Below are 22,906 nucleotides of genomic sequence, written 5' to 3' on the forward strand. Positions count from 1 at the left end.
TATCGAATGAATTTCGGTGTAATATGCGAATATCAACCACAGGTAAAAACAAATATTGTTAAGATATGTTGTAATTGTCAATCTATTTATTTGAATTTTGTGTAAATTATAAGAAAGCCATATTTAAAAGCCCAGTAGTCAAGTTGTTATCTACGACCCTGTTTGTTCTCCAGTTGATGTGCGAATTGTGATGTGTATATAAACTGTAAGTATTACAAATATTAATTAGTGGTTTGTACAATCTAATGTCATAGCCTTAAATAGGTTCTATGTGAATTGAAAGTCCAAATAATATCGCTAAGATGACTCAGTGAAACTTGTTCGGAAAAAGAGTGTCAACAGTTATTGTATGAGTTTAGGTGCAATATACGAATACTGGCTACAGGTAAAGCAAATATTGTTAAAATATGTTGTAATTTTTGATTTACTTATTTTGATTTTTTGCATAAAGTATAAGAATACCATATTTGGAAGCCAGTAGCAAAAAATGGTTATCCTCGACCTTGTTTGTTCTCCAAGTAGTATATGGAATATGAAATTGTCCATCCTGTACGACATCTGTACAATAGTGGTTTGTGCTTTATGGTATGTTTTTAAAAATTTTTTAAAAAAACATTTTATCTACGGGTTGTTTATTCGCGTATTTTTGTACAATTTTCTCATGTCTTATTTTTTATGTCTAGTTGGCTGAAGAGGGGACAATGCCCGAAACACGAAATGTAAAAGGCGTCCCAACTGAATAAATAGTCAATAATTTGCCAAGTGTTGATATATGTCATCTTAGTGTGTCTGCAAAGAAACAAAAATATATGTACATGTTGGCACTGCCAACTAAGCTGAGGGGGCATAGCCATCTCATCCTGTAGCTATAGCTCTAATTGGTGCAGGTCTGAATACAGTCAGACCTTGGGTTTTGAACTTGATTTGTTCTAAAATGAAAATTTTTTTACCTTTTTAGCTGTGGGTTTTTTCCTTAATTTCATTAAATGTTTCTACTAACTGTTAAATTTACTACTACTAACTATTAAATTTAATGTTTCTACATATTTACTGGTGTGATAAACCAGTTATTTATGTTAGGGCATAATAACATAAATAACTGGTTTATCACACCAGTAAATATAAACACAAAATTTCTTAATTTATTTTAAGTTTACAAAACAGAGATTTTACAATAATTAAATCTGATATGTATACAATACACCCAAAATACATTTTAAGTGTATTGTGTACCTCTGCTTCAGTTGGTGTTTCAATAAAGACCACAAGATAAAAATACATAAAAGTTATCTTCATGGTTATTTCAGCCTTTTAATATAACTTTTATGTATTTTTATCTTGTGGTCTTTATTGAAACACCAAGTGAAAGGGACTATTTTAAGAGTCTGAAATGTATTTTGGGTGTATTGTGTACATATTAAATTTAATTATTGTAAAGCTAACACTTTATAAAGAAGTACTATAAATAGAGAGACTCAATTCTGACTGCCTGGATGAAATACAAACCAATCAAGACAGACAACTAGCACTTTCTGAAATGTGTTTCAGAAATTATGTTTCAATTGATTTGATTTCATTTTTGGTGTATAGGACAGTTTTAATAATTATTTTTACTTTTAATTAACTGGCTATCCAATGTTAAAAAATTTATTAATATACTTAAGCATATTTAAACATGAATTCTTGGATTCCATTTATATTACGTGAATGTCAATTAACACAATTTTTATTAATTTGATTTAAATTTGACTGCAGTGCATACTGAAAAACAGTAGTAGTATCTTACTCATATGCTCATTGAAATGATGTTGCTATAAATTGCCTTATGTCACATTAGTCTATACTTGAAAGAAGTATAAGTCGACCATCTGTGGCCGGGTTTGGCAACCAAGTTATCATACGGCAATCAAGGCAAAAAAAAAAAAAAAGAGTTCAAAATTTTGTTTGTAAACCGAATTGTTCAAAAAGTGAGACATCTGAAACCCAAGGTTTGACTGTATTTTATGTTTGCTAATAGATATCATAAAGTTCATCCTTCAGACATTGAATAATCATCCATATTTGTAACCACTTGCATTGATTCTTATTTTGAACATCTAATGTATATAAAAACATTAATGAAATCTTTTATATTCTCATATTGATTTTAATGTTTACTAAACTTTTATAACAATTGAAGATCTAAATAAAACTTATTATTTTAACTTTCAAGAAACTGTAAAATCCTCTTAAGTAAAAAAAAACTTTCAAATTATGTGAAAACTGAAGTTTTCATATAAATCATGTTTAACGTTGATTCAAATATTTACTTAATGAATATTATTTTGTACATCATTAAGAATAAATGTGCTCAGCAATTAAATTTCTATAATTCATTTTTTAGAGAAATAATAATATACGTAACAAATTGCACAGCATAACATTAAATAACTTTTATTTGAATATTCCTTTAGCTCTTTTATTACATCAGAAAGCTAGATTAGAAGTCTTGCAAAAGGTTTTAGATGATGAAAAAAAAATATTGTCAAGAATGAAAATGGAAGTGAATAATATGGAAGAGCATTTGTTGCAGAGAAGATTAAATTTGACTGCAATTTCAAATGTAAGTATCTGAAATAAAATAAAAAAAACATTAGTCATAGTTGCTAAATGAGAATAGTTCTGGAGAAATAAAAATACTACATCTGAACTGACGTGTTCATAAGATATTGACAGTGAACAGAAATTAGATCAAAAGAATAACACGTCCTAAACTAGAAAATGAAATTAGTAAAATATGTGAAGCTGTAAAACATTTTGTATGTCCTTTTTATAAGGAGTGGCTCATTTTTAATCATTATACTGGAATAACTAAAAAAATACACATCCTGCAAAAAAATTCATTAAACCAATAATGCTAGCATCATTTGAAATCTGTCAGTTGCAATTGGTGAAAACAGGTTCAAGTTTATTTTCTTAAATGGGAACACCCTTTTTTATTGCAATTCTACATAATGAAAAATCCATGTTTTGGTCAGAAGTTATGAGCATTTGAACTTTTGTCTGGCTACCACACCATGCACACATGCATATCTGTGGAGTTCATTGAAAAAAGAAAGAAAATCATTAGTTAACTATTATTATTTGGTGAAATCATCATGGAGGTGTGTTATACTTTGAGGTTTGTCAAACTAATAAAGTAATGTTAGATTAGCAGCAAAAATAAAAACCAGATGAGTTCAAACTTCACTACAATACCATTTAGCAATTAGTATATAAATATCAGATTCTTTTCAAAGGAAAAAGATTGTTGTGCCTTGGGAGATGATGATCTTGGGAACATTTAGGAATACAGTCTCCCTTATATTTATACTTTTAAACTTAATTTAAAACTAACAACAATAAATGATATCTAACTTATATTTGAAAGTGTATTGTTCATTGATTTAATTGGGCTGCAATTTGAAAAAATTGTAGACCTATAGATTCCCACTGTTGTTCATCCATCTATCTTTCCTTAATCTTAAGAATAGTGTTAGTTAAATGAAATTCAAGACCAGATATGGAAATCTTAGGGCAGGAGGCTCTAATTAACTGTATACAAACATCCGATGCAAACAAGAAGTCATCTTATTTCAATTCAAAACTTTTCCCCTGAAAGGAGTTAGAAATGGAGTCGGGCCGATCATCTAATGGAAAAGTATGATGTACAGGGGCAAAACACTACAGTATTGATTTGTGGTGGAGAGCATTTAAAGCCTGCATTGTGATGATGTCACAATAAATAATTGTTCATTTATAATGTATTATTTTATAATATTACAAAATAAATAGCATTAACAACATTAAGGAAAAAAATATATAAAAAATGGAAAATATTCTTCCATTTTGTTTCTTTATTGAAATTATTTATATTCATTTGAATTTACAGTTAGTGAAAGTGTTCATCTAATGTGAAGTTGGTACAATTTATAAGAAACTATATTTTCTAAAAAGGTAGATTTATAGAAGAAGAAAATTCCTACGTCAATTTCTAAAATAATAGAAATATTTGTGAAGTATTTCAAGATAGAATTATTTTTGATGGTCAAGGTGTGATCGGAGAATGTTTGGAATTTTTCAAGGGTGGTTTGTCCCATCCCTTACCATCCAGCCATTCTCCACTGATCCTGGCTAAACGCAGTATAGATAGAATTTAAAAGACCCTTTTAGTACTCGCAGGGGGGGAGAGAATCAAAAGGATTAAAATAATGATGAAAAAAATACAACTAATGTTATTCACATACAAGCAAAGTAGAAATAATTAAAAGTGAATATACATTTATGTCTTAAATTATTCAAATACATATATGAAATCCTAAATATTAATCCATATACAGGTAACCCCCGTATAACACTGCACTTCTATAGCACAGATTCACTCTAACACAATTCGAGAATTGGGAACATCCCCGTATAACACGGTGCTTTTATAACACGGTTCGGGAATTGGGTAAAACCCTCATACAGCATGAAATGTAATAAAGGGTGCATTCTTTTATACCTCTGCATAACTCTGCACAAGCATTCTAATTATTTTTGTGGCTATTTCGTTCTTTGCTCTTTCAACAAATAATCCATTTAATGGTTAAATTTTACAATTGGGGGCCCTTCTTTTGCCTCTAAAAGCTCATTTTAGAATTATAGATTCCTCCATCACATTACTGTTGATAGTGAAAGAAAGATGGCGGCGCCCACACTGTCATTCCTAAATGCCTACAAACAGCAGTGCACTCCCGTTGCATAGCAACTGCTATTAACGAACGCACCCAAAAACTGTTACCAGTTGATGATGCTCATGCTGAGATCATCATACGGGATGAATAATCCTCTGGTAAAATATTTACTTAGGTAAAATACCTATTTTTTTATTTATGAGAAAAATGAATAATAAATCTGATTTAAATAAGGATTTAACAACATGGTTTTTAATTTTTGGAACCTAACCCCCCTTTTTGCACTAGTTCTTTGTTTCGTATAACACGTCAATTTTTTGGTACGTAACTTCCGTGTTATATGGGGCACCTGTATGTACATAATTAAAAGTGAATATACATTCATTTGTCTTATAATTATGTACTTAAATTACTCAATATTTAGGATTTCATATATGTATTTATAACAAAGTAACAGTATAATATAATTTACTATCTAGGGCATTTATTATTTCGTCAGTTTTCATTAAAATCAAACTTTGATGAAGAATAAACATAAATGCCAAGTAGGAAATTATTTTTCTGTGTGGAATCAAATTTTGTAAAAAGTTAATCATGTGAGAGATTTCTCTTGAAGGATTATGAAACTTATTTGAAATTTACTAATTTTTCAGAATGTTTGAAATATTTCAGATAATCTGATTACTAAAACTCTTTTGTCAGCATAATGATCTATGTTTTTAAAACAAATTTTTTGTCACTTATTCAAAGATTCAGTTCAGATTTTTGTTTTCTTTTATTTAACATATTTAGAATACAAATCTGTACAGAAAAAACTACACAGCTTAAAGTATTCTGGTCAACTTGAATGTTGTTAATTGAGATATGAGTTAAAATTCTTTTTCATCTGAAATCTTTCCTATATTTTTTTTATTCTCTTGTACAAATTCCATCTAGTTGCTGCTATGAAAAACTCATTTATGATTTCTTATAGAATTATTTAAAAAAAAGAAAGAAATTTGGTTTCTTAATTTAATGATAATGTAATGACTTAAGTTGGGTGAAAAACATCTTCAGCACATTAAAATAGAGTGCAAAGTTATAGAATGTTAAATGTACATGTTCAATTTTTAATGTTAAAATGCTTTAAAAAATTAGAGCAAAAACAATAAGTAAAAAATGGTATATTATTATTTTATTTTGAATGTAAATAAATGCTCCCATAGATGATTGGAATTGAAAATTAGTCAAATTTGCTAATAATTATATTGTAGAGAGCTATTTTTTTATATTAATGATTTTAATTGGCTGTCTGTGCAGGATTTTTGTTATAGTTGTTTAGGTTCTTTAAAAAATCTGCATCAAGTTTTTGGCTTTTTTTTCAGTAACTTATCGCACAAGGAAATCTTACTGATATAGGCTTTATTAATAGAAATGCATTTTGGGTCTTTATGACCCCTGTTCAGTCCTTAGTTTTTGTACAGATCGTAGCAAAAGATGTATTATAAATTACATCATACGAAGATTGTACAAAAAACTAAGGACTGAACAAGGGTCATAAAGACCCAAAATGCATTTCTATTAATAAAGCCTATATCAGTAAGATTTCCTTGTGAAATAAGTTACTGAAAAAAAAAGCCAAAAACTTTTTAGGTTCTTTAAAAAATAATCCACAAACTAGTAACAGGGAACGATCAATTAAAGTATATTATTAATAGTTTCTGATGAGTCATTGCTGAATGTGTGTATGTAAGTCTAAGAGATCTTAAGGGTATCATATTCCATACTTTTCCAATCAGACTGTCTGTTCCATTAGCAGGTTGATTAGCAAAACAGTTGCTCAAGAAGCCAGAAAATATCGTTTTCATTAAATGAAATTTTAATGTTTGTCTTACTGACATCAGAACATTTAAAAAAATGTTAACGTTTTTGGAAATGAAAGGTTTTTCTGGCTTCTTGAAAACTTGAATGATTGTTTTGCTAATCATACAGAGCTGTCATGTCCCCAGATCCACTCACATTAGTACCTGTGTCCAATGTTCAAAACAATAAGGTTGTCAAGTGAAAGAATTTTTTTAATCTTTTAAATAAGGAACAGTACATAATAATAAATATCTTTCTTATATTGTGATAAATTACTCCGATAAGATTACAGTAGTAGATAGAGGAATTATCAGTTGCCTTACTGGAAGGTTCCTTCTGACTGACTTTAATAAAGGATTTAAATATTGATATTTCATTTAACCATACGATGGAAAAGTGTGATAAGAAGGTAGAGACTTGCCTGGGATTGGCAGACAAGTGTTGTAGGATGTATTTCTCTTATTAGATTTTTTATGCATGCATCCAACTGTTCCACAACTTTTTCTGGAAATCTTTGCGTTAGAACTAATCATCTCTCTGTGTGATATTAACAAATGTTTGAAAGCCCTAAATGCTGCAAGTTTGTTGTTTGTGATACTGCCAATTTCCAAATGTATATATGAATCAAAATTAATTAGTTTACAGTAATGACAAATATCACAAGAAAGTTTATCATAATCATAGTTTAAAGATTGTACACAAAGTACAGTTCTTAATGGTTTTTGATTTGTATTCGTGTAATTATAAACCTTTTGTCTGTAAAATACAGGGCTGTGGAGTCGCATAAAAATCTACCGACTCCGACTTTTCCTTACCATCCGACTCTGTTTCATATACATAACAGGTTGGTAAGTAAAAGGGAGTCGGAGGATTTTTTGACGACTCCGACTCCAACACCAAAACTCCATGACTCCGACTCCACAGTCCTGGTAAAATACTGCCTATCTACTGTTTTTCATTTACTTTATCTTATATGCCATGTTTTTGGCTAAATGTTCTTGATATGCAAAATTATGGAACTTTATTCTGTTGTTTTCTCCCTTACAACATGGTATTGAATTTAATGCATATAAGAAACCTTTTAGAACATATTTCTTTTTACACTGTAATACAACATTATACAAGTACAGGTAGGCCTCCAACAACGCGGTAGATACATTCCTTGAAAATACTGCATTGTGGGAAATCGCGTTATAGGAGACACCAACTTAATACAAAAACTGGGATTCGGTTCTAAAAAGAGAAAAATTTGGCGTTTGAATGGCGTTTTTTGAATTTTTCAAACCAGCCATTGCTAGCCATGAATTTAACACTGGTTTCATCAGCCAACAACTGTCCCATTTGTTTTAAATAATCAAATATTTTTAAGGCTGTGTGTTTAAGTGCAGTTTTATTTAAAGGCAACCGTTTCTTGTTCATGTCTTCTACCCATAATATTAGCGCTTGTTCCATTTTTTCCATTATAGATGCTCTTGGACGAGCAACATTTTTTGCAAGAATAGATGATCCATATGCGACCAAATTTCTGATCTTTTCTCCCGATTGCTTAATCGACCGAATAGTCGACTCATTTAAATTAAAATGCCTACCAATATTAGCTATCTGCTCTTGATTTTCAGTTCAATCCAAAATTTCTATCTTTGTTTGAAGAGTTATAAATTTTCTTTTTAATTAATGATAGTCCTTTCTTTTCATTTGGCATTGTTATGGCTAAAATTTTTTCAATAAGTTTTGTGGACAGTAAAAATCACAAAAAATAACTTCCTTTCACTATGTTGTTAAAAATATACACCCAATAGAAGTTTATACTGTATTTTGAACCATTTTTGCTGTCCCCACTTATTGAAAGAGTATAAATGATCGAAAATTTAGTGATATATTTGAGTGTTTACAGTAACTGATGCACATCTGTCTAGAAACCGGTCTTCCCCTGAAACTTAAGGGAATAACACACCAACGTCGACAAACAGCTATTTTCAAAGACTTTTAGTACTGTATACCGAACTACGGCTCGTATCATGTGATCCGTTGCGATTTTTCGGTTATGTGAAGATAATTAATCTCTAATTACCATAAACCATGTTGTAAAAGTACCGCGCTGTAAGAAAATTTCCACATTTTTCCAACTGCGTTGGAGCAAAAACACATTGTAAAGGTACCGTGTTGTAGGAGGCTTACCTGTATTTGAAAACTAAAGATATTACTATTTATTATTATTTTAAAGACATTTATTAACAAAATGTATTAACTATATTTAAATATTTTAAAATGAAATATAAATTAAAATTTATAAAAAATTATGTAATACAACTTAATGATAAATTCTACATTTGTAGATGACAGACGTTCAAAATTTGCGAGAAGAAAACAGAAGATTAAGAGTGGAATGCCATTGTTTGTCAATGGAAGTTGATTTTTGTTTAAAAGGTCAAGGTATGTTCATATTTTTAAAAAGAATATTACTTTTGGATACAATTAATAAAAATGTATATACTGTATTTAGAATTATCAAACTGTATTTATCTTAACATTTATTTACTTCTTAAATCATTCTACATAGGTAGCATATGTTCATAGTATGTACTGTACAGTCTTTTTTTCAGTGGCAAAAATATATAGATTAAAACATTAGATTAGTTAACTAAAGATTATTATTAGTTCACATTTTGTCTGATATATTATCTATAATGTTTTGGATTTTCATTATTCCTTGTTCTGTGGGGACAGATAGCAAGCTAACAGAGGTTAAATCTAACATCACTTCACCCCTTTAAACTACTCATTTTTAGGATTCTTCTCAGTTACCATGACAATACGAAGGATATTCCCCCCACTGTACCTTATCCCAAGGAGCTATGTCTGGCAATAAGAATGCACATTCATGCTTACTGGAGGTTAAAATTATAGTTTAATAGTTTTTAATAAAACTTTGTAACACAAATTCAAACATTACATGTAAATTCTACAATATTAATATTAATTACATGTGAAATCTTGGCATAGTTGAAGGAGTAGGATAAAGGTCTCTCTCTCTCTTCATAACTTTTCTCAAGATTTTTTTAAATCATATTCGCTTCACATTCTTTGGTTTCATGTCATGCAAGTCCAACTCCTAGATTTTGTTGCATGTGTAGCAGTTTAAATTATTTTGAAAAACAGAACATGATGCATTTATAAATAAATCATATTGTCCAGTTAAACTACAAGATAGTCAAGTTATTCTACTTTCTTCTCTCATTAAAATATTTTCATATCTATTTATTATAAGATGATGTATTTCTGTAATTTTGTTGTTGATTGCCAAATGATATTTGCATTAAAATAGGTGTAAATATCACTTGGAGTTTTTGAATACACAAATCTTTGCTTACATTACTGCTGATTACTATCTTAATCTGTTTATATTAACATTGTTTTGTGAAGGGGTTTTTTTGAAAATGCTTTATATTTTATTAGCGCCGTTAGGAGAAACTGACGAAGATTTTTATAAAAATATATTTACCGGACCACATGGACCAATACCCCCAGTTCCAAACACTGAAGAATTAAGTAAGTTTCTTGAAATTCTAATTTTTCTAAAACAGAATTTCAAAATTATTTTAATTATAATGAATTGATTAATGATGTGGTTTTATTATTACTCTTACTGTATTATATATACAATTGTTTCTAAATGATAATTATCTAAATAAAAGTTGTTAATGAGTCAAAAAATTCAAAAATTTTCTAAATAAATCAAATTCTTTTTAATTAATAGGTTTAAAAAAATTCTAATGCTATAGTATTTATAGCAAAAAATGTTGAGAACAAGAAAGATATTAAATAAATTTTTAATTAATAACTAAATTAAAAAATGTAAATACAAAAATATAATACAAAAAAATTGTTCTGTAAACATACAGATATGTAATTCTGAATTTAAGTACTGTACTGTTTTGCAAGAGATATTTCTCAATTGCAATTTATGCTATCAAAATGTATTTGCAATTGACACTTCAGTCCATAATTTGAGATAAATATGGAAAATATATTGAAAATGCAGGGGGGAAATAAATTGAGGTAAACAGGTTAAACTGTACAGTACATTCAAAATTGTCCCATATTGTCTAATAAGCTATATAATATTTTTATAATATAAAACTCTATTTAATAAGGAAAGAAATTTATTAAAGCTAATATGTTAGGCAAAAATCATTTAAATGATTTTTGCCTAACTAAACAGTTTTTTCAAGAAAAAATAATTATATTGTTAAATTAGTTAAGGAATTATTTTAATCTTCACCAGTAGTAGTAATACAGCATTTATATGTACAGTACTTAACTATTCATTTAAACCAGGGGTTGGCAACCTTTCAGTGGTGTTGTGCCAAACATAAGTTATAGTGTTATTCTGAGTGCCGACTTGATTCTACCAAGTTTATTATATACGTTATCAAAATTAGTCCATATAATGGACTTCAAAAGTGTATAATTTTGAAGTTAAGTTGTTAATTGAATTATGCAAGCACTTCACATATAAAAACATAACATAACATATAGACGGCAACACGGAGCGTAAACGCATGCGCTGTAATAGAAATATGCAAACAAGAAATTCATATTTAAAGTCCTTCCAACTATGATTTCCATTTAAATGTGTAATTAATAATTAAAATATAATTTTTACATTTCAGTGGCACACTGATTGAATAGAAAATCTTCTCGCTACCGACCCCTGATCTAAACCATTTCTCTCAATATGTTTGAATCTGGATTATAAATTCATAGAGAACAAATTTAAAAATTAACTAATAGCATCATTGATCTAATTATGATAACTTTAAAAATACTTTGACTCCAATGTAATCTTTCCTTTAATTCATTTGTATTCAGTTAGCCATTGATATATTTTATTCTAAATGTGACTTTCTCCAATTTTTAACTTTAAACATTTTTTATTAAAATTTGCCGACAATATTTACACTTAAACGTGTAGATTACACAAAATATTTTAAAATGTCTTCACGATCTCCAGTGACATCCAATAAAAGGTACATTTAACTTCATTTTTCGTTTAGGCAGTCAAGCAATATCCGCTTCTGCATTTCAAAGTAATAAAGAAAACAAAAGAGAAAGTCAAAACGTGGAAGAAAAGGACATGTGGAAATGTTCAAAGTGTACGTTTGCCAATCATCCCGCTCTCAATAAATGCGAAATGTGCGAAATGACCAGAACGACAGATTCAGGTAATTTTTAAAATTCTATTTACATATAGTTTGATTTCATTAATTTGACAGATTTTGAAATGTACAATTAAAATTTACTTTCCCAAACATTTATATATACCTTTGCAAATAACTCTGGTATAAATCATTGAAAATAAATAAGTCTATATCAAATTAGACAACAGTAACAGGTATCACACCAGGCAAATTATTTGAACATTATTAGTTTTATCATTTCTTCGGACCTTTTCTTTTCTACCATTTCTTCTTCTTTCTTCGACGTCTGTAGATGGCAGAGAAACGGGTCCCGCCTATCGCAGTCAGTACCATAGAATGATGGGTGCGCCACAGGTCGATCGCAGAATGGTTTCAGATCTGACCACTGAACCACAGCCGAGGCAGGGAATAGGTCACGTGCAGATCTGCGTCAGACGAAACAGAATCACCACCCCGTCCGAAGGATTAGAATTGCACTTGACTCACAGATACCCTCGCAGATAGCATTAAATAAACAACAACATATTGCATTTCAAAAATAAATATTTACAAGGATATTTTTAATATCTAACATACATGTATATTATGAGGAGCAAGATCCAGTGGTGAAAGCTGCCCGACGGACCATTATCGTTCAATCTGTGATTTTCAAATTGAGTAACTTTAAAAAAAAAACCATCGTCGTTTAAGAACTTAAACCCTTTCCGTGCATTTTCTTTGTATACTTTATGGTAACGCCTCAGTCTTTATCTCCCATCACTTTTTTTTCTTGCCAGATGTACAGTACATAGACAATATATATTCAGTGTACAAAATATAGACTCGTGTTTTTCTTGTGACGTTCAATAGATTCTTTACTACCTCTGTGATCCAAAAATTATGTCGTCTAGGAAATAATATTCGACGATTTAAAAATAGTTTATATTATAATGTGTATATTATAAATGGAAATTTAGCATTATGTACAGAACTAAATCCAAAATAATAATGTATAAAAAAAATGTAGATGGAATGAAGTAAAATTTATACTTGTTACCTGTCTCTTGTTTTACTTAGAGAGCTTCATTTTGACACTTTCTCCATTGAAATTAGTAAAATTCTTGCACGCGTTTTTAACTTCCAGTACTAGTTTAGAATATGAAATACGGTAATGCCGGTATATTTATAGCTAATATAAACGATACCCATTTGATAAACATCAGATACACGTAATTTAAGATAAAAACAACACAATTAAATGACCCAAATGATAGACACGAAAACAAAATACGAAAATACCGCATAATAAAAAGAAAATTTCAAATCACTAAACATCTGCTTGGCTTTTTCACAAACGGACCTCTGGAGACAATGTCACCAGCCAAATTGCTTCTCATTTTTCCATCCCGATAGCGTGCGATGTCATCACACCTTTAGCCACATTAGCCTGGTTTTTAAGAATGGCGCATGCCATCTTAAACACGGAGGTCGGACCCACCACATTCTCTTTGAGGTGAAAAAAGGAACTTAACCGCAGAACCCCAAGAGGTAGATGGCGGTAATAGGTAGGAATTGTATACATGACTTAATACATTATAATTCGAACTCCGGAATATTGGAATTACGAGATACTACTATACAGTGGTACCTCAGGATACGAAATTAATCCGTTCCGAAACTGAGATGGTATCGTGAAAATGTCGTAAGGTGGATCATCTTTTCCCATACGATTACATGTAAAACCAAATAATTCGTTCCAACGCGAAAAACATACTCAAATTAAAGCCAAGTAATACATTAAAAAAATAACTGTAGTAAGAAAAACAAATGAAAAATGCGAACTAATGTAACGTCGTATGGTGAGTTTTTGTTCGTATCCTGGAGCAAAAATTTCGTATTTCTTTTTCATAAATTCGTATTTCTTTTTCGTGAGTAATACAATACAGTACCATTTCGGTAGAGGGTACCAAGAGGGCCACTCCCTCTATATAACGTCCAAAGAAATTCTTTCAGCTGGGTCTTCCTTTTCTTCCCGATCCCTATCCTTATCTTAACTAAATCCCCCATTTATATTTCAGTAGTTTGCTTAAATTGTTTAAAATAATGTATTGAATGTCGTGACGTTTTAACAAGACTAAATATATTAACTTGTATGTAAAATGTGAAGGAAACTAATCGTTTGTTAACTAACATTTTTTTCCTTTTTGTATTTTAGGATGTAAGATTAAATAACACCAATTCCCAACGTCAAAAGTATATAAAAGCGTAAAATTTAGAAATTAACACTTACAAAAGCATGAAGCATGGTACCTGAAGAGCATGAAAAAACTTTGTACCGGATCTTATTTTAAGGAGACGAAAGCTTATCAAAAGGAATTAGAAATTGTAATTTTACATTCTATGAATATTTCTCTAAATTGAATAGGGGAGAAAATACAATTACTGTGTGATATTAGAAATTTCATATAAAAATATTTTGATAGGAATTAATCCCTTACTGTTTATAATGTTACGCGGCAGTTACGTCGTCGAATCTCAATTCTTATCGGAGCATTTAGATTTTTACGTAACGCGTAAGTTTTGAATTTACAGATGCTTGGGACGATCCGAAGTCGTATTTTCTTTAGTAGTTTATATATAAACTTATATACTCGACAAATAATAGAATTATTAAGTGAAGAGTGGTGGACTTGCGATTCTACAATGGAGATTTTAATGTTTTCGGAAATGCTATTAAATAGCACACACTCCGGCCTGCATTTCTAAGATAACCGCGATTTGTTATAGTTTTTGATTTCTGTGGAATTACTCAGACTTTTGGAGGAAATCAAAGCAACTCGAAAGAAATTTCTATATTATTGTGAGAAGATTACAAGTGGAAAAATATATTTAATTAATTGAGAATAACGTTATACAGTATAAATAAAATTGTTGTTATTATAGAGTTTTATTAATTGTTGTATTCGGAGTATTATATAAATAAAATAATTACTACGACTTTTATATATGTAAAAGTATTGCAGAAACTATATATAGTCTGCTTAATTATCTAGTATATACATATATATCTATTATAAATTCTGCCAAAGAAGAGCCATAAAACAATATTTACACGCATTTATCGATGTATCTGGAGACCGCAAGAGGCTAACTTTATACATGTATGTATAACAGTATTTTCCGATGGTCTGTACTCTATTTTATATTGTTTTTGTTCCTAGTGTCTTAATTTAAGACGTGTTACGTATTTCGAACGGATCGAAAAAGGACTTATTTAAATATCCATTTTTATAGAAAATCAAAATTAGATTACGATGTGATTTAATACAAGTACGACAATAAGGAAAGAAGAATATATCGTATTCGATTGAATATTCCTATTCTTTATTGGGAATGTGATAAAGTAGTATTATTGTATGGTATAGTTTTATCTGTGATGTTTTTCCTTAACTTTTGCTAATGCAAAAACTAAATCGTGCTGCCCTACTCGTTACATTTTAAATGTCTGTAGGCAGTTTCCGTTCTATTAGCGATCGGAAATTTACAAAACTTTTTATATATCAAAATATTATAACAATGTTTTTGCATTTATCTATTTAAATTTTGTAATCAAACAAACTGTAATATTCGCTCTGCAATATATTATATTACATACTTTTATTCTCTCTATCTGCGATATAAATAGAAAATGTATTTTAAGTAAATTTCGTTAAATAAAATACTTGTTTTGTTTAATTTTACCGTTGTGGTTTCTTTTGTTATCGTTAAGTCGGGATAATTACGCGATAAAATAAATAAATTTATTTTACGATAAAATAAATACGATAAATTTGATGCAATACGATAAAATAAATAAATTTATTTTACCGTATTTGCATCAAACATCGAATTTTCTAATTATGTGCCGAACCTCGCTAATCCGGCAGCTCTGACTATTTGGGACAATAAAAAAAGACGATTCAAATCAAGCTCTGTCCCGTGGAAACAAATGGGCTTACTAAAAAGGCCCCTTTAACACGAAATATGTAGAATGCTTCATCTATATTTATAAAATAGAATTCGCTGACCGTAAAGTTGCTCTATTCGGAGAACTCCGTGGCTCCGACCAATATACCCATTGGCATCGAAATTCGTGTAAACACTATTCGAAGGATGCGGAAAGAATGATTTTGCAAAGAAAAATTTTAGTTCCAAAATTGTTCGCTACGTGGTAAATGGCGCTGCAAGCAAATAAGTGTGAAATCGTAATGTGGCAACATTAGATTTACACGACAATACCGTGTGGCACGTGCGAAGCATCACGAGGGGGGACAGTTGCGGTCGGCCGTTGAACATAGCGTGCATCTTCAAGTTTTACACCCAAACTATGGAAAAAGGTTGAAGATTCCCTGTATCGTACAAATAAACGCTTTTGTATTTGTTTTGTTTTGCCGCGCCGTTTATCACATAGCGGACAATTTTGAAACTCGTTTTTCTTTTTCGCATCCTTTGAGTAGAGCGTGCACAAATTGTGGCGTCAGTTGGCTTATTGATTGGATCTACAGAATATATCTGAATTATGGAGGCCCTGTAAATCGAAAAAAAAGATATATTGTGTGACATTAATGGCTCTTGAGCTACACCCTACAAATTTTTATAAAATCTGTAGGGTGTAGCTCAAGAGCCATTTTTATAAAATCTGTAGGGATGCAGACATATGGACGTATCTGTTTCCCCAGCAATACGGAATATACTGATCGCTTTAAAACAAATCAGCTATAAATGGGAAACGTTGATAATTGACGATTACATCCCCATTATTTGTTGTTTTAAATGTACAGGCTTCGGTCACATGGCAAGCGCCTGTGATCAGAGGGAGCGCTGCAGTCATTGTGCGTTCACACTAACTTGTAAGAAGGGGTTTTTCGAAATTCCCTCGCGCGGGGAGAGGAAGAGCATTAATTAAGGCTTAACCAAAAGACCGGCTTCTACTGTACAATTTTAAAAGCGATTTTTTGTTTTTAATTGCGTTTTAGTAGGGCAGGCCGATTATATTTATCAGAAAATGGAATTATTTTAATTTCTAAAGTAAAATAAATCAAACATAATAATGTTGTGAGGTAACGCAGGTCACGAATATGTCGAAAGTAACCAATTGTTGGCACGCATTAATTATTAAATGTTTTAATTGTTGACGCCTACTTGTTGGAAAAAACTGTTTGTTTAAAACAGCTTTTATCAACAAGTAGGCGCCAACTTACCTGAAATTTGAAGGGCGTCTCCCCTTCTTCAAATTTCAGGTAAGTTCTAGAGTGGATTATTGTTAAAGTGTGAGTTAGGAAGAATGAAACTGCACAGGTGATGTTAAACACGTGTGGAGTTGCATTCTTTCCAACTCTCGGTGGAACTCTGACGCAACCACCTCCCCGTGGTGAGTTCTAGGTTGCCATTCGTTTAGAAATAACGAAGGGCAAGCGAAGAGTTGCGTGTATCTGTCTAACTTATTATTATAAAAGTGAATGAAAATGAGCCAATATATGCAGAAATATGAAATTAGTTATTTATTGTGACAAACTAACGTCGTTCTCAATTCTAGTAGTGCCTTGTTCCTGTATATCGTAGTTTTTGTATTAACAATACAATTAAATTGGATGTTAATTATCTATGTAAATTGATTATCGGCATCCAGTAGAAAATATTTCAGTTGAAATAACCTGATTTCGATGCAAACCGGAAGTTCGTTTATAGTTAATGTGGCCTTTTCCCCAAAGATTTCGACTTTCATGTATATAAATCTAGAAATTAAAGGACATTCAGTTAGACGGACGCCAGAGGGAATTTATATGTATACTTAAATCAGGATTATGGCTATTAAATCTATTGCATTTAGCTTTATGGCAACAAATAACTTGTTGATATCAAGTTACTACATTATTTATTTGTATGGGTAGAGATTTGCAGCATGAAATAAATACTTATGGAACGAATTACTCTGATTTTCGTGTTGTAATTGTATAGACAATTAAAATTACTGCACATGTTTGGAAGATTATTATCAATTTAATATTTGATTTATTAATATCAAAAAATTATATTTACCACATGAAGCGTGTTGTACCCGCCGAAGGTACTGAACGTTACGCGCAGACCAGCATTTAACAACATTGACGATTTAATGTATTATACTTGGCTTCAGTGCCGGCCCGAGGCAAGTTTTAGGATGGAGCCTTGACACTGCTCAAGTAAATTACTTACTTACTTACTTATTCTTTATTAGGCACCTTGCAGGTGCATTCCCAGTACCGTATTATACATAGCTGAGAAATATATATACAATTTTTTATATGAAAATATAATTTACAAATGATAAAACCGCTTGACAAATTGTAGGAAGACAAAGTAAACAAGTTATACAATATCAGTATGAATTTTACAAATCGATACCGTGGTAATGAATAGAAATGGTTATACAGGTGTTGGGTGTACCAATATAGATATAATCTTACAGCTTGTCATGCAGGTTATTAAAAAGAAAGTACAGTACATAAGATAAAATAGAGGTGAACGAAAATTAACTAAAACTAACTTAAAACTAAACTTATGACTATCTTAAAACTAAACTTATGCTATATAACAATAAACTGAGCGTGTTGTATTCTAATCGTAATACAAACAGAATGTTATGAAATCTTGAGGCCGAGTGTCCACAGCACAGTTTTTCTAGTTTGGTGGTAAGTTTTGTCGAAGCTCATCAATGTTGAAGCCGTGTATACTTCATAACAGATATTTAGATAACACAGACTATCGACCATCACTNACTTGATGTGCATAATATTCTTGCTTATATATAGCACGATTCGGTTCATATCGACACTTTTGATATCGTCTTCGCAGGTAATTGTTCATTTTTCGGAGGTCAGTGAGCCCGTCATTCCACCAGGGTACAGATTTTGATCTAGGATTGGTTTTAGGGATATATCTATGGCATGCTTGTTCAATTACCTTGATATTGAAATCGAGAGTTTTTTCGATGGTTTCTTTGTTAGTAGTATTATTGATATTATTATATGTCGATAGGTTGTTTGATAGATAGCTTAGCATACTTTCCCAATCGGCCAGAGCTAGGTTAAACCTAGGTTTATTTGCAGAGGCAATTTGCGCACTGTCATTGCTTTTAAGCTGGAATGAAATGTAAGCATGGTCACTGAGGCTATTTTCAGAGTGAACTCTCCAGTTTTCTAACTCAGTAATACATTCTGAACTGCATACTGCAACATCTATCCATGTTTCCCCATTTCTAGCAACATAAGTCGGGGGGGATAGCGGGTTATTTAATAATTGTAAACCATTAGAAGCTATAAAATTTTCAAAAATATCTCCACGGTTGTCATGTTGCTCACCACCCCATGCAGGTGAGTGTGCATTTATATCCCCCGCAATGATAAACCGAGCATTATGAAATTTATTAATTAGATTTTGTAATTTGTTAATAATAATATTCAGATTCATGTCGCGTGGACAATATATATTGATAATGATGTAAGTATTGTTATTAAAATAAATTTCATTGCATACAATGTGTTCATTCGACAAGATCTTGTGATGAAGGATGGTAAAATTTGTGTTGGTAATAACATTAATTGCCCATGGATAATTTTCAGTGCCTTTAAGTATTGAATAACGGGTTGGTAAGTAAGCCGGGTTATTATGCAGACAATAAGGCTCCTGTATTAAAATAAAATCATATTTGTGGCAGATAGATGCAAGAAGGGAAGTTGCTGCAATTCGTTTTCCCAAATTAATCTGCAGAAAACGTATACCGCTATTACTGCTAAATGCCATATTCTGTTCGTTCTATGATGGTATTTTTAACCCGCTGAAAGACAGGACAGGAGCTGTCTCTTGCATTATGATTTAAAGTTTTCAATTTATTATGATGACAGTTAATACATCTCGGTTTAGTAGCCTTATTAGGGCATTGCTTATATGTATGTTCCCCGGCGCACTGACTACATGTAGGTATTTCCTGTTCACAGTATTTGGTGGAGTGACCATATTTACAGCAACGAAAACATTGCATAATAGGGCAAAAATCTTGAACTCGACATCGAGACCATTGTATGTTTATTTTTCCAACCATAAGAAGATGTTTTCGGATTTGCGGTGAAACTTCTACCGCCCAATTATGAAATTGAGCTTCTTTTCGTCCCATGCTAAATTTTATCTTAAATTGTTCCTTAAAGTCTATTTCTGAGTAATTCTCATGTATGATATTATTTTGCTCATATATATAATCTTGTAGTTCTTCACGTAGTAATTGTGCAGGCACAGAGTATAGTACAATATGTGGATTTCGTTTCTTAGGTTTCCTGACTATTAGTTCTGGTATTGATTCCTGTACGCAATTCTCCAGTTTTGTTAGGTCGGTTTTATTGTTTAAATGTATTGCAACACCTCCTCCCCCTATTCGACGTATTCTTTCTACTCCGATGCCTAATGCGATAGGATTTACACGTTCTTGTATAATTTTCCGTGTGCTTTCACTATTTTTATTGTTCTCTTTGTTATAAATTAGAAGAACGTCTTTAGATTGCTTAAGTGTGATATTAGCAGCAGTCGGGTTAACAGCTTTGCCTGATTTCAGTACTGCGCTATATGAAGGGGTAATCATTACATCTTTATTGTTATTATTGCCTATTGTATCAATTTTATTGTTGATCTCCTTAAGCATAGACAGTACACTGTTTTCTTCGTAGATTTTGATTACTCTATTCATACATTCCAAAATAAAGTCTGCGTGACGGGGAGTCGAAAATCTACATTGTGAATTTTCCGCAATGTATTCTTTTAATTCAGTAATTACCGCGTTTGCAGCTATACGCGCTGCAGTGATAGGTAAACTATCAGCCATGAGTATTATAAATACAATATTTGAAATCTTAGTGTCACCACGATTCCAAAAATATATAATGAGTACTATAATAAATAAGAAATAGTCGTGAAAAAGCGATAGAACCGTGTAATTAACTGGAGTAGTCAATGACTTTCGCCATGGCAACCAACGTTCAGTGGAAAGCTGATTTTAGAACTCAGTTTAAGAATCGCCATAGATTAAATTCTATCTGTCCGATTTAAAATAAATTTTACGAAAAAATTACTTAGATGGTGCTAAAAGAAATACCCGAAAATTATTTCGATAGGTCCAACCGGAAGCCTAAAACTCGCGTTCCACCGCCAACCGGATGTAGCTGTAAAAGGTCAGTAAATAACGGGTCTAGAACCCCAAATTTTGGTGACCAGTGTTTTATAGAGGTCCCGGATAGAATCCGATAATGGAATCCTGTAAATCGAAATCGTAATATCCGGATGACCGAAGATTACTGTTTTAAGCAAAATTTTAAATAGGGGTGGAATTTAAAAGTCCTACTTGACGTTATGTCGATCCCCTTGTCCTCCGATATACGAAAACACTAAATATAATAACCTCCGACTTAAATTAACGCAAAAAACACAAAATAATCACAGAGCACATTTTGTAGCATCTTATCCATACGATCAACAAGTTGAATCTCTTTGCTCAAGTAAATTACGCAAACCTCAGTTTTGTTATGGCCGTGGCTCGGCTCGGTTAAATCGTTTACGCGGATGATCCTGCTTTAGCGAATTCGGTTCGCCAAACTAGAATAGCAAAACGAGCGGAGCGCGAACCTAGACAAACGTTATTAGAACAAGATGGCGGCCGACGAGGCCGAATTGACGACGTTACTTCTTACATTTATTTGAACAGTACACTAACGATTAAGATTGATATTATTGTGTACTGTATATACCGCAATTAAAAAGGTACACAATGTCTCCATTTTTTTTAAGAAAAAGTACGATGTAATACTGAATACAATGGCGTAGTTACAGTTTGAGCCGCCCGGCACGGTCTGTCAATTGTCGCCCTTGGCTTTGTATATACAAAATATACATCAAACCTACTTTGTTGATTGAAAAATGTTGTTTTTTACAAAAATTATACGACTAACTCTCGGCGTAGTTAACAATTTTACTCTTCTCATTATTAAAAAAAGTAATTAAATTTTTTTAAATGCCACCCCTAGCTACGCCACGGAATACACTGCGTTCTCTAATAATTTAAGAATTACGTTCGTGTTACAAATAGGAAATAAACAGCAGTACAACGTATTAAAATATAACAAAATTTAAAGTTAAAAAAACTTACTGGAAATAAAACGACTAAGTTCGGCAATTCGTTTCCGTCGATTTTCCTTTAAACCTTTTTGCCAGATAAACGTGGGAGCTTCGTTCATTTGCATAAGAACTGCTTCGACGACGTGACTCGAACGCGCGAATTTCGTGGCTGAAGTCTCTAAACTTCCTCTCTTTGTCGTCAAGAAATTCGTACAAACATTTTTCGCTACCAAAAATATTTGATTTTTTCATTTTGCCAACGCGATTTGCAAGAGAAAAAATCGCCGCTGACAATATTCGGTCTGGGTGAATCACATGCTGAATATCTTCGCTAGCGCGTCATCATTTTCCCGATCTTTCCCCCTCGCTGTTAGTCACTAATGTTAACTTTCAAGACGGCGCATTGTTGCCATCTCTGGAAAAACCGGCGCCTTCCGTATCCAGGGATTAATCTGCTAGATTAAAAATTATTTATATAAAAACGAGCAAAGTATAGTCTAGTCTTTTTAGAATCAACACGATTTTCTTATTTAGAAATTTGTTTTAAAAAAAATCTCTACTTTATTATCCAATTGACCGTTCCTTTAAAGCAACAATTTATTTACGCCATTAAACGAAAAACGAATTACAGTAGAGCATCGTTTATCCGAAAGAATTCCAGTCGGCAAATTTAATTTTCACCAGTGCTATGGCGCCACAGCACTTGTGGCACTGCAATCTTTGGCTATGTCTTGGGCTACTCAAATATTTTACGTTATTGATACTAAATTAACTTCTGAAGTATAATTTTTTATTGTTTTTATATTTTTCAATAAATTTATTGTTTGTACAAAAAAATAAATTTTAACGATACAATAGTCTTCGTTAGGCTTAACATCGACGAAAATTCAACGCGAAACGACACGCAAAGGAGAGAAATTTCAACATGGGATAGGTTAATATATTTTTTCGTACATAATCGGTTATCCGAAATATCGATTTTCCGAACAACCCCAGTCCCCAATTGATTCGGAT

The 22,906-nt window shown here is 31.5% G+C and overlaps 1 protein-coding gene across 7 annotated transcripts in view; it reads left to right on the forward strand.

Annotated features, from left to right (window-relative positions):
* Positions 1-15,063, forward strand: part of LOC111624462 (mitogen-activated protein kinase kinase kinase 7-interacting protein 3 homolog) — a 96,839-nt gene extending 81,776 nt beyond the window's left edge. For 5 of the 7 annotated variants that reach the window (XM_023367297.1, XM_023367298.1, XM_023367301.1 and 2 more), the window contains 5 exons: positions 2,454-2,602; positions 8,873-8,969; positions 9,993-10,085; positions 11,594-11,761; positions 12,030-13,449. In XM_023367297.1, coding sequence (XP_023223065.1) covers positions 2,454-2,602; positions 8,873-8,969; positions 9,993-10,085; positions 11,594-11,761; positions 12,030-12,241 — 719 coding nt within the window. In that variant the 3' untranslated portion in view covers positions 12,242-13,449. Of the gene's footprint in view, positions 1-2,453; positions 2,603-8,872; positions 8,970-9,992; positions 10,086-11,593; positions 11,762-12,029; positions 13,451-13,931 lie in introns of those variants that run through there. The other 2 variants (XM_023367303.1, XM_023367302.1) reach the window with 2 other exon arrangements.
* Positions 15,064-22,906: the final 7,843 nt, after the last annotated feature.

The sequence above is a fragment of the Centruroides sculpturatus genome, unplaced genomic scaffold (assembly GCF_000671375.1).
Source record: "Centruroides sculpturatus isolate CEXI.00-Female unplaced genomic scaffold, Cexi_2.0 scaffold286, whole genome shotgun sequence".
NCBI lineage: Eukaryota > Metazoa > Arthropoda > Arachnida > Scorpiones > Buthidae > Centruroides > Centruroides sculpturatus.